This window comes from Cnephaeus nilssonii (genome assembly GCF_951640355.1).
Source record: "Cnephaeus nilssonii genome assembly, chromosome: X".
Lineage (NCBI taxonomy): Eukaryota > Metazoa > Chordata > Mammalia > Chiroptera > Vespertilionidae > Cnephaeus > Cnephaeus nilssonii.
The window spans coordinates 79,489,716-79,503,743 of NC_137071.1; the positions used below are offsets into that span (position 1 = coordinate 79,489,716).

The 14,028-nt window shown below is 37.5% G+C and overlaps 1 protein-coding gene across 1 annotated transcript in view; it reads right to left on the bottom strand.

The window, feature by feature from the left end:
• Nucleotides 1-354: 354 nt before the first annotated feature.
• DCX (doublecortin) overlaps nt 355-14,028 on the bottom strand; it is a gene marked incomplete at both ends in the record, with an annotated part of 39,029 nt that continues 25,355 nt past the window's right edge. The window contains 2 exons of the mRNA XM_079764570.1: nt 355-411; nt 13,264-13,358. Coding sequence (XP_079620696.1) covers nt 355-411; nt 13,264-13,358 — 152 coding nt within the window. The remainder of the gene's footprint in view (nt 412-13,263; nt 13,359-14,028) is intronic.

Here is a 14,028-nt window from a genome sequence, read left to right on the forward strand (position 1 = left end):
TCTATGAAAGAAAAACTGTTGTGTATAAGCATAGTGACCAGGATAAAATAATGCAGGTGCCTAAGTATTCAATATAAAGGTCATGGACTAGGACATTTTGAATCCCTGGAAAGTTACCCCAAATGATGGTTATCAATCTATCTCTTATAATTGGTAACTATAGATCAGTGGCCCAGAGGAGAAATCACAGAAAAATTAAACCCAACATAGTACTGTGTGTTTTTAAAAATAACAACAACAACAAAAATAAAAACTTGAAAGCACCAATAGCCCTGTTGGACACTTGAGCAGAAGTACCCTATTGTAACAGTAATCTTGGATTTGTACTCTGGACTCTGAACACGCTCTCCTCCTTCACATAGAATCACCAAGTGAGTCTGAGTCATCCAAAGACAGAGGCAGGTACAGGTCCTATAAGAAAATAAGAGGCAATGTTAATTCTCTTTTTATTAAGAACTTGGGCTCCAAAATGGACAATATTATATGACTGCTTTGTTTTTGATTAATATTTTCTCTAATATTATTTTGAAATAATTATAGATTTATAAGAAGTTGAAGTACAGGGAGGTATCTTTGTACCAATGTATTCTTCACTCAGTTTCCTCAATGGTAACATCTTGTAGGTTTCCATTTACTTGTGTGTGTGTGTGTGTGTGTGTGTGTGTGTGTGTGTGTGTGTGTGTTCCCATGCTATTTTACCACATGTGTATAGTTGTGTGACCTCCACCACAATCAAGATACAGAACTGTATTTCAGGCTCTCTTGTGCTACAACTTTATATCAACATCCACTCCTCTCGCATCCCAAAGCCCCGGTAACCAATAATCTGTTTCCCATCTAAAATTTTGACATTTCATGAATGTTATATAAGTGGACCATACAGTATGTAACCATTCACCCATTGAAGGGCATGTGGGATGTTTCCAGCTTTGAGCTATTACAAATAAAACTGCTATAAACATCCACACACTAGATTTTTATATGAATATATGTTTTCATTTCTCTGGATAAAATCAAGGGTACGATTGTTGAATAGTATGGCAATTGCATGTTTAGTTTTGTAAGGACTACAATATTGTTTTCCAGAATGGCTATACCATTTACATTCTCACCAGAAAAGTATGTGATTCAGTTTATCCACATCCTCACCAGTATTTTGTGATTTCATTAATTTTTATTTTAACCATTTTTTTGTGGGTTTGTATTGATATCTCATTGTGGTTTTAATTTCCCTGATGGTGAATTTTATTAAATATCTTTTCATGTGCATATTTCACATCTGTAATTCCTCCTCAGTGAAATGTTACTTCATGTCTATTGATCATATTCTAATTGGTTTTTTTTCTTATTCATTGAGTTTTAACAGTCATTTATATACTCAATATATGTCTTAGGCTAAATATGTGTCTTGCTAATATTTTTCTCCCAGTCTGTAGTTTGTGTTTGCATACAGTTTTTGACAGCAAAGTTTTTAGTTTTGATAAGGTCCAATGTATCATTTTTTTTTTCTTTTAGGATGTGCTTTTTGTTGCCAAGCTTAGAATTATTTGCCTAGCAGAAGATCAGAAGATTTTCTCCTGTTTCCTTTCTAAATGTTTTACATTTACATCTAAAATCCATGTTTTAATTAATTTTTACATGAAATGTGAATTTTAGGTTAGGGGTATTTTTTGGCCTATAGATATACAATTGCTCCAGCACCAATTTTTGAAAAGGTTACCTTTACTCCATTCACTGCCTGTTGCACCTTTGTCAAAAAATCAGTTGTGAATATACTAGTATATGTAGGTTTATTTCAGGCTCTGAGAAAACTGCCTGAACAAATGCTTAGCTCAGAAAATGTACCCCATCTACATATTTCCAGATACTTCCATTTCTAACCATTAGGATTCATGACTCCAATAATGTTCCAAGCCTTATTTATTGTCTTTAGGAGATGAGGGAATGAAATGGCATTGTTTTGTTCCCATTGTCCTCAGAACTCAATTTGGAGATCCTTGTGATTCCTCTTGGATTTACTTCACCCATTGGTCTAAATCAGTGGTTTTCACGTCTCCCTCAATTTCTTTCTCTTCTCTCTTTAAATCCTCTATTCACTTGAAATTTGCTTGGATGCCCAACCAAAAATAAATAAATAAATAAAATAAAAGTGTAGTTCTTCTAGTTGAACCAGACATTGGGGAGGCAGAATCTCACCCATCTCCAAATGAAACACAATTTGAAAACCACTGTTTTCATTCATGTTATCAGCAAGATACTATTGGGAAATAGAAAAGTTTAGGGACAATTCTGTGGATATTTAATAGACCTACTTTGCTAAAATTGAGACATAGAACTTCAGCAGAGAAAGTCCAAGAAAATTGGAAAATACAGTTTCTCTTTGAGGTAGAAGAAAAAGTGATGATGAGAAAGAGGGACAAGAATGGGAAGGAGAATGACTTATTCATCTAACATTAAAATGCATTTTTTTGTGGGAAAGAGGGGCAGGAAAAGTTTTAGGCATCATAGAATGGAAAGAGAAGAAAAGTATATTCAGAAACATTAGGTTTTAATTCTGGATAATTAGTACTATGGCATTGAACAAGTCTTTTTAATATTGGTTTCTTCGTCAAGAAAATGCAGACTTTGGAATGGACAATCTGTAATGTCTCTTCCAATTCTGTGGCTATTATTTGGAACTCTCAAGGGAATATTAAATAATTTAAAAACACAACAAAGGCAACTACTGTGAATAGATTCAACTCTCACCAAACCACCATCCCTTCACTGTAACTCAAGGGTTTGCAAACATTTTCTGTACATAGCTAGATAGTAAATATTTAGGCTTTCTTTGCTGGCCATATGTGCTCTCTGCCACACAGTCTTGTTTGTTTGGGTTTTGTTTCATTTATAACCCTTTAAAGATTTAAGAAAGATTGTTTTACATTGGGGATTCATCCAAAAACAACCAGGCCATAGGTAGGTTTTGAAAACCTTGTTTCATTTTAAACTACCAAACAAGATTTCTTAGAAAAGTGATAAATAGCTAGGGAGTACAAGGCTGAAAAAATAATACGGTGCAATATAACTTACAAAATAGAATTGAAGTGGCATAGAATGGAGTTGCATCTCTGAAGAGATTTAGTTCTTCAGTACTTGAATATAGTAAATATTGAACATAATCAAAAGTATCTTTGAGCTCTAGACTTCCAGAATGGTGAAGAAATACTCTGAAAACCTGCTTTTACATAAATGTAGTAACACTAAGATAATTGTCAAAATCTACTCTTTCAAAACTCTAGAAATTAAGCAAAGGCTTGCAACAATCCAATAACTGTTCAATAAAGAAAAAATGGATAAATCTCAGTGAGAATACCAAGACTTATGGTGCTTTAACTCACCTTATTTCATTCTCTCTTTCTCCAGATGCAGGGTAGCTTTGAAAACAAATAGCCTAACTACTACAGTATTTAAAAAACTACACCCTAGCAGTCACTGGACAATGCAGAGTGAGTTTGGAGCTCCCCCAAAATACCCTAGTCCTTGAGAATTGTCACTTTTTAATCTGTCTGGAAACTGCACTTGTGGGGCTCTTTTTTTTATTTGACCTAATTCAGAGCACACTTCCTGTGAACAGCCTTTTCTGGGAGTATTAATCAGCTGCAATTGCTTAAAATCATAGCCTCCTTGGGTGGGGGAAATATTTGGGGTAAATGAAGCTGCTTAAAACCTTAAAGGAAAAGCTGAAGAATTAATGTCCATAGGGGACTTTGAAAGGCACCAACATATTCCCAGTAATCTCTAAAGCCAGCACATGTTCAGGACTGTGTGTATTCTCAGAAAAGACCTGAAAAGCCTTTAACCTCTCACCTCTGTTTGCCCTTGAAGCCCTGTGCAAGCAGGAATTGAAGATTAAGACAAAGTGTTAAACTGCCTAACAGAGTATTGAAATTATGCCCCAGTACACACCCACAGAGCCTTCAGCAAAGGCTGGGAAACTTATTGGAGCAAGGTATTCAAGAAAACCCAGCAAAATTATCCTTCAAGAATGAAGGATAAATCAAGACAGTTCCCAGATAAATAAAGACAGATTATTTGTTACTAGCAAACATGTCCTACAAGAAATACTATAGAGTATCCTTCAGGGAGAAATGAAAGGACAACAAGACAGTAATATAAATCCAGATAAGAAATAAAGAAAACATAAGACGGAAAACCATAAAAATACTAGAGGAATCCACAGGCAGCGAAATCTCAGACATATGCCGAAGCAATTTCTTAACCGATACCGCTCCTAGGGCAATGGAAACTAAAGAGAAAATAAACAAATGGAACTACATCAAAATAAAAAGCTTTTGCACAGCAAAAGAAACCATCAACAAATAAACAAGAAAGCCCACTGCATGGGAGAACATATTTGCCAATGTTATCACCGATAAGGGTTTAATCTCCAACATCTACAGGGAACTCATACAACTTAACAAAAGGAAGATAAACAACCCAATCAAAAAAATGGGCAATGGACCTAAATAGATACTTTTTGAAAGAAGACAGAAGGAAGGCCAAGAGACATATGAAAACATGCTCAAAGGCACTAATTATCTGAGAGATGCAAATCAAAACGACAATGGGGTACCATCTCACACCTGTCAGAATGGCTATCATCAACAAATCAACAAACGACAAGTGCTGGTAAGGATGTGGAGAAAAAGGAACCCTGGTGCACTGCTGGTGGGAATGCAGACTGGTGCAGCCACTGTGGAGAACAGTATGGAGTTTCCTCAAAAAACTAAAAATGGAACTCCCATTTGACCCAGTGATCCCACTTCTAGGAATATATCCCAAGAAACTACAAACACCAGTCAGAAAGGATATATGCACCCCTATGTTCATAGCAGCACAATTTACAATAACTAAGATTTGGAAGCAGCCTAAGTGCTCATCAGCAGATGAATGGATTAAAAAATGGTGGTACATCTACACAATGGAATACTATGTTGCGGTAAAAAAGAAGGAATTCTTACCATTTGCAATAGCATGGATGGAACTGGAGAGCATTATGCTAAGTGAAATAAGCCAGTCGGAGAAAGATAAATATCACATGATGTCACTCATTTATGGAATATAATGAACAACATAAACTGATGAACAAAAACAGATCCAGAGACAGAGAAGCATCGATCAGACTGTCGAACCTCGGAGGGAAGGTAGGGGAGGGTGGGGGTAAGGGGGAGGGATCAACCAAAGGACTTGTATGCATGCATATAGGCCTAAGCAATGGACACAGACAACAGGGGAGTGAGGGCATGAGTGGGAGTGTGGGGGGGGGCAATGGGGGGGGATAAGGACACATATGTAATACCTTAATCAATAAAGAAATTTTTAAAAAGCTAATAGGCATTTAAACATAGTATACAGTTACATACAATAAAAAAGAAAAGAAAATTTTAAAAAAGATAAATACAACAGATAGTAAAAATTTATTTTTGTACTCTCTTCTTCTGTTATCCAATTGAAAAGACAACTGCATAAAATAACAATTATAATAATGTGTTGGTGGAGTTATCATATATAAAGCTAATAAAGATTTAATATGCTAATTAGACCTGAAGGCAATATGACCTTCCTGAATGACCAGGGGGCAGGGCCATGGAGCTGCAAAGGCCAAGGCAACTGGGGCTGTGAGGGTAGCGGCAGCCTGGTCTGCAAAGGACTACCCTTGCACAAATTTCATGCACTGGGCCTCTGGTTATATATAATGATGTAATCTGTATTTCAATAAGAGCACAAAGAGAAGGCAAAAAGAACAGTGCTATACTAAAGCAAAATTTTTATATACAATTGAAATTAAGTTGATATTAATTCAAAGTAGATTGTATTAAGATGTTGATTGTAATCCCCAGGGCAAACACTAAGAAAATAACACAAAATAAAATTACTAAAAATACAAAAGGGGAATTAAAATGGTACACTGTAAATATATTTATCTAACACAAAAGGGCAGAAATAAAGGGATAAAGGAACAAAAAAGATATAAGACAAATACAAAATAGCAAAAAGGAATACGCAATTCCCACCTTTTTAATAACTGCACTAAATATAGATTAAACACTCAAATGAAAAGGCAGAGATCAGTAGAATGGGTTGAAGGGGGGAAAAAAACATGATCCACCCTAGCCAGTTTGGCTCAGTAGATAGAGCGTTGGCCTGTGGACTGAAGGGTCCTGGGTTTGATTCCAGGTCAAGGCATATGCCCAGGTTACAGACTTGATCCCCAGTGTGGGGCGTGCAGGAGGCAATCGATAAATGATTCTCTCTCCTCCTCTCTGAAATCAATAAAAATATATTTAAAAAAACAACACAAAGAAAAAACACATGATCCAGTTCTATGCTGTTTGAAAGAGACACAACTTAGATTCAGAGACACAAATAGGTTGAAAGTAAAAAGATGGAAAAAGACGTACCATGCAGTTAGGAAACAAAAGAGAGCTGGAGTGGCTATACTAATATCAGGAAAAAAAGACTTTAAGACAAAAATTATTACTAGAGACAAATAAGGACATTTTATAATAATTAAAAGGGTCACTACATCCCAAAGCATAATTGTAAATACAGCGTGTCCAAAAAATGTATACACACTTTGAATACCATTATTAATTCTAATGGGTTAAATCTGAAAAGAAACATCAATTGAGCTCCGCGCTATTAAAGTATGTATACATTTTTGAGATACCCTTGTATATATACACTTTAACAGCAGAACACCCAAATACATGAAGAAAAAAATGACTGAATTGAAGGGAGAAATAAAGAATTCAATTATAATAGTTGAAGACTTCAATACCCCAGACCTTCAATAATGGGTAGAATCACTAGGCAGAAGACCAACAAAAAAAGAAACTTGAACAACACTACAAACAATTATACATCTCTAGAATATTCCATCCAACAACCATAGAATACACATTCTCCTCAAGTGCTCATGGAACATTCTGTAGTATAGATTATATGTTAGGTCATAAAACAAGTCTCAATAAATCTAAAAGTACTAAAATCATGTAAAATGTGTTCTTTGACTACAGTAGAACTAAATTAGAAAGCAAAACAAAGATATTTGGGAAATTCACAACTATGTGAAAATTAAACAACACATTGTTAAATAGCTAATGAGTCAAAGGAGAAATTATAAGGGAAACTACAAAATATTCAATAAATAAAAATGAAATAAATAATATAGCAAAAGTTATGGGATCCAGCTAAAGCAGTACCCAGAGAAAATTTTATATGAGATGTTCAGTATATGTTAGCTCATAGAAAACAGAGAGTAGTAGATTAGTGGCATCCAGGGCATGAGTAGAGGAGAAAAGACCTGTGACTGCTTATGGGCATAGTGCTTCTTTTGGGGGTGATGAACATATTCCTGCACAACTGTGGGATTTACTAAAAAACATTAAACTGTACAATTTTAAAAGGTGTAACTTATAGTATGTGAATTATCCTATCTAATAATAGAGTAACATGTAAATTACCATCACTCCGCTACGCCCACGATTGGGCAGCGGGAGGCTGGGGGGCGGGACTCGGGGTGGCCTATCTGGCCATTGAGAGGCACGGATCCGCTGCCACTGAGGGGGGTTACCCTGCTGTTAAGAGGCACAGGGGGCGGGACTCCTGCCCCCTGTGCCTCTCAACGGCCAGATCCGCGGCCGCTGAGGGGGGCTGCCACGGACACCTGGCTACCCTGCCATTGAGAGGCGCAGCTGGGTGTCCACGGCAGGCCCTGCGGACACCCAGCTGTGCCTCTCAACAGCAGGGTAGCCCCCCTCAGCGGCCACGGACCATCAAAAGTGGGGGAGCTGGGTGCCTGTCTGCTCCAGCACCAGGCCTTTCAGAAGCCTCCGCCGAGCCGGAGGCTTCTGAAAGGCCTGGTGTACCAGAGGACAGGCACCCAGCTCCACCGCAAAAAGCGAAAGCGTGTAGGGGACCCTACACGTGCATGATTCAATCATTCACTGGGCCTCTAGTATCTCAATAAGCTCTTACTTAAAAAAATAGTACCTTTGAAAATCTCACATTAACAACTAAATACTATTTATGTGATTCTTAAGTATGAAACCCTATACAGCAATATGCAATGTATAATGCATATAGTAATATTCAGCATGTAATTTTGTATACAAATATGAGACAGTTTTGTAGTAGTTTTTTTAATGACTACATTGTGACTATTGATGAATTCCACAAGTTAAATTTACACAGAATGCAAGTCCACTGTAGTAGAAGGAGCTCAGGATTAAGAATCAGGAGACCTAAGTTCTAGGCCTAGCTTTGCCTTTTAACTTCCTCCCTTTCAGAGCCTTTGTTCTTATATCTAAAAATCATGGAATATGCAGAGTATAAGATCTTTAAGGTTCCTTCTAGTTATAAAAATCTATAAAATGTAATTCAGATCATTGCATTTTTTTTCTTTATACCAAAGCAAAGAAAATTAGACACTGCCACGTTAGTGAACTCCATGGATATTTTTAAAGCAGTACAAAAGGGCCTTTTCATTATGGAGACCACCATCATTGAGTTCCACCACTCTGAACCACTGGGCTTCAGCATTCACCCCTGCTCTTAATTGTTCATGTAACAGATCCTTCAATGTTGTTGGTTGGCTAGTGGAAATAATTATGAGAAGATTGTTCCAGACTCTTATCTCAGAGGACAGGGGAACAGGCCTCAGGGTAGAAACTTGAGGAGACTCCACTAGCAGCTGCTCTGTCTTGGAATGGGTACAGTTAGATATAGGCTATGGAAAGAATCCATATAACTAGGCCTAAGTGTGAACGTCTGTCCTCATCAATTTAATATTCAAAATATATTACCTTGTATGGGTAAAACAATGTTCAGGAAAAAGAATTATCTCAACATTCTGTTTTTGTTGATTGATATGTAAAAATACAGAAATACACATATTGCTTAACAATACACATAATTTGCACCTGAAATTCATTTGCTTAGTCCCTTGGAGCCCTACAGAACAAAATGTTTGTAACAAATACAGCTGTGCTGGCGATATTTTTGCATTAGAGGAAACAAAATCTTGGTCTCTGGTCCAATAAGCTTATAGTCCAAGGAAAGTCAGAGAGGAGTTTTGAGAAACCTGGCTTCTAGTTTGGGTTTGCTTTTCCCAAAATGTGCTCTGCATTTTTCTTATGGTTTGGCTTTGTTTTTGCTGATTTTTAAAAATTTATTTTTTTATTTTTTCCATCACCATTTATCCCCTCTCTGCCCTCTTCCACCTCCCCCAACACCTCCCCCCTTCAATCACCACACTGTTGTCCATGAGTTCTCTCTCTCTCTTTTTTTCTTTTTTGCTCAATCTACCCTCCCCCTTCTCCCCCTTGGCTGCCCCACCAGTGCTGTCTGCCTGCTCTCCATCTATGAGTCTGTCTCTATTTTGCTTGGTAGTTCAGTTTGTTCATTAAATTCCACATGTGAGTAAATTTTTTTAAAGCTGAAACTCCCTGTTCTCTACACCAGTTATCAAAAGCCTACCCAGGCTTCAAGGGCCCACTTAAATGTCACCTAGTCTATAAAGCTTTCCTTGTCTCCCATCTTCTCTTGTGCTCCTGTAGTCCTTTTGTTCCCTCTTGATTATACTACCAAAATTCACTTAGAGTCATGTCTGTGATTTAAGGGTCAGGATCCTGCTTTATTCACCCAACTATCTCTCCAAGCACTTACAGGATGACAAAAAAAAAAAAAGTCTGGAAATACAGAAGAAAATGTATATTAAGTAATATTAGTTACATTTTCAGATAATATGTCAAATACATTTTCCTCCAATCTCCAGACAACTTTGCAAGCAAAATGCCTCCAAATTTAAAGCCATGAGTACAATCACTAATCTGGAAAAAATATAAAAATAAAAATGTTCCCTATTTTTCTAAGCTTTTTGTACATCTTTAATATGTTACCTTCCCCCAATTGTTGAATCATACTAGAGCTGTCTTTAACCCCAGCCCTTCCTTTTTCTCACCTATAAAATGGAAATGCTACCTGCCCTATCTTTTTCACAGGGTTATCACAAAGGTAAGTGAGAAAATGGCTATGCAAAAAGATTAAGCAGTATAGAAATGCAAAATGTTGTTCTCATTAACTATACAAGGATTTACTTTGTGTCCATATTGTAGTACTTGAGTATTCGGACTTTGGCTAACCCCATCACAGCTGCATTAAAGAGGATTCTCCATGAGCTGCTTAAGAGGGGAAGCCAAGAGGCTGATTACAGCTTTGGGCCCTGCCAGGGCCATCAAGTTACCAAAGGGATGCTGGGACTTCAAGTTTCTTTCCAATTGCGCAGGAGGAAAGTCATGGCCTTAGCCACCTGCTTCCTGTCTCCACCATGACTCACACCTTTCAGGTCCGCTTGGATGGACATTCAGATGAGACCGGCTTAGGTCCACTGCCCAAAGACCTTAATGGTGCTAAGGTTCAGGTAGCTGTGTTAAAGGAGGAGCAATAAGTTGAGACTAGAGCCTCAGCGGGGCTGAGCCAAGTTCACAAGACACTTTTTAACTTATTTAAGAAAACCAGCTCACTTTCCATCATTGCTTCCTGATAGGATGCACCAAGAGAGGAACAGAATCACTTCTATGATGTTTCTGCTCCAAGTGCATAATCTGAATTTAATAACAAGAAATCAATAGACAAACCTAAATTTAAAAAAACATTCCACTACATAATGGGCCTGTACTCTTCATTTGTACAATACAGTGTCCTAAAAGATTAAAAAAATACTCAAGAACAGTACTAGATTAAAGAATACTAAAGAGACATGGCAAATGAAGTCACTGTGTCATCCTGGATTGGATCCTGGCCAGAAAAAGAATGTTACTAGGGCACTTGATAAAATTCGAATATGGACTGTAGATAATAGTATCACAGCAGAGCAAATTTCCTGATTTTGATAGCTAAAAAATAGTAAAGTGCGCATGTGTGTGTGGACAGAGAGAGAGAGAGAAAGAGAACAGAAAAATAAAGTCAATGGGGCAAAATATAAACAACTGGTCAATCTGTGTAAAGACTATACAGAAGTTCTTTATTATTTTGCAACTTCTGTAACTATGAAATGATATCAAAGTGAAAAGCTTAAAAATGACTTAGAATTAAACCAAAATGTAATTTTTTAAAAGTTTGCTCTAAAAATTATATAATTCAGTACTAATGTTGGTTTGCTTAACTGTCATTAAAAGAGTTATTTTAAAAATAAAATGACACACTGAATATTTCACAGTTAAGAAAACAGTTAAGGTCTGACAATGTTGCCACCTATACCTTGTTCTAGTTCTTCAGTGGTTAAATTAGATTTAGAATTGACTTCTAAATAAATAAATAAATAAATAAATAAATAAATAAATAAGCAAGCCTGCAAACCCAACAAGGAGAAATGGTTTAACAATGCCATCACTCACCTCAATGGGCTTATGAATAATAGATCTTCAGCCTAAATGAACTGAACATGTCAAATGAAAAGCTGAATGACTCATGAGTGCAAACCAAATATATTCCCATGTTTCTCCCAGCTATTTGGGGTAGGTACTAATATAAGGTGCTGGGGTAGGTCACACTTCTCAGGGACAATGTAAGGGCAGAAATGCATAGGGCAAATATACAGTAACAAGTAATGTAGCATATAAGAGGTTCTGTGTGGAGAGTGGAAAAGTAGGATTAGGCTGCTCCCCATCTTGGAATGTCCACATTAACAAACTTTGCTGCTCAAAAGAATAACTGAAAGCTCACTGCAAAAGTAATTTTCATTCATCTCACAATCTCTGGATAATGTTGGCTACATAAACAGTTCAGCATCTCCTCCTTTTGCGAAACCAAATAGTTCAGCAGGACAATCAGAAGGTTCTGGTCAGGGTCAATATCATAGGTTAAAAGGGTCACTCAAGGAATGCAACAGACATTAGGAATGATGGAGCAGGTAATGGTCAGATTAACCAGGAAATTAAAACCCAAATGCAGAGAAAAGGAAATGAAAATGGATGTCAGGTAGTGGTGTACTGTTAAATCTTTAACCACTAACTTTATGTAGGAACAAAACAACCTTGATTTGTAGTCTTTGCTGCTTTCCATGGTGTAAATCTTCCTACAACAGCTGTGTTCTAGTTACCAACACAATGTCACTGAACACAGAGTTGGGAAGCAATGTACAGTCAGGTCTCGACCTTGTACAAACTGACTCCAGCCATACTACTGGAAATAATCTGGGTACCAGTCTTCTGTCTGCTACTACCTAGTAATGTTATTGCACTAAGTAGCTTAACCTTGTTAGGTTGCAATTTTCTCCTCTGTAAAATATTAACCTCACAAGATCACAGAGAAAATCAAATGAAACTAGTTTAATTCCATCTAAGATCTCCAGCTTTGACCATCTATGGTTCTGTGATGCAGTTGGCCACATTGGTGAATTCTGCCTTTTCCCATCTCACACCGAGTCTTATGAACAGGCAGAATACAAGAGAATCATAGGGAACACAGCTCTAGAATGTGGTAATCAGAGCAGAAACCACATTTACATAACCTCAGAGATGAGGTACAAGGCAATAACCACTCCATATTTTCTATACAGAGGAGATTTCTGGATATGAATCTATTTTAGAAGTGGAGCTAGATAATCTATACACTTCTATTATTTTAATGGTACATTTATTTGAGATGACTTAGAAGTGCACATGATGCCTAGGACCAATGCAGTATACATGTGCCCTCTCTTCCAATGCTGCATCAGAATCTGTCTGCAAATACATAGTGAAACTAGGATCTGTTTATATTTTGAGATCCAGCAAATCTAAAGGAACTAACTCTGTGCTAACTTTCTTTGAGTGCTATATTTATGTCACTTTTATTGACTGGTGCCTATGAAACATAAGTTGCCTTTAAGGCCCTCTTCACTATGCCTCTGAATTGGACAGACAAGTGCTCAACCCATCCCCTGAGTCAGTTATTTGCTGACACCATTAGCTCAGAATGCATAGTTGGGACCTCTGTACCTCTACCTTTTGAGTAAATGTAATCAGTATTAAATAAACCAGGGGTCAGAGGAATACATAAAAGTGAATGGAAGCTAGACCCCTGCTGTGATTCCCATGGCTTCACACTAATGGACCAGATGAAAAGAAATTCTAGCCTTGATGTGCTATTGAAGCTGATGGAAGAGAAAACCATAACCAAGCCCATCAAAAAAGTCCAAGTGTAAAGGGGTTTAGTAAGGTATAAGAGACATAATACCTTGTGCTTCCGGAGGCTGCCAGGACTGGTAGGTGTAGAGATGGGAGACTGCTTAGACTTGGGGGTAGAGAACTGGCTGCTGGAGGTTCCATTTGCTAGCCCAAGGCAAGAGAAAAGGAATGGATAAAAATCAACAGCATACAAAGGAACAAGTTATCCTTCCCCTCTGCAGATACTAAAGACATTCAAACAAGGCACACATACAAACAAGTTATTTGATGAGTAGGACAAAGGTGAAAAGAAACACATTCCTCAGAAAGACAAGAAGTACAGTCCTCACATTAATCAGATCCCTGAGCAGTGCAAGGCAGCAATCCTCCCACCCTTTCCCTTGAGTGCTTCCAATTACAGAGTCTGGTTCTTTTCAAATCTTTTTCATATTCATTACAAAGTTTGACCTTGACAACATTTCTGTGAGGTAGTCTGGGAACATATTATTTTGCTTCAATTGTGTAAGTGATAAAAAAGTGAGGCACAAAGAAATTTTGTGCCTTAGCTTAAAGGAGAGGAAATATGGGTGGTTCGAACGAAGGCCCATCCCTTTTGGTAGCAGATAATGTGGCAGGTTCAGGACAGCCCCATTGTCAATGTCTCTCCACTCTCTCTTTTCCTGCTCAATCTATCCTCTCCCCTCCCCACACACTCTTCCCTACCTCATCCTGAGCAAAAAGAACAAAAGGAACGAAAGAGAAAAGGGACTAGTCAGGAAGAAGAATTTAAAAGTGAAGTAGAGCCCTAGCTGGTTTGGCTCAGTGGATGGAGCGT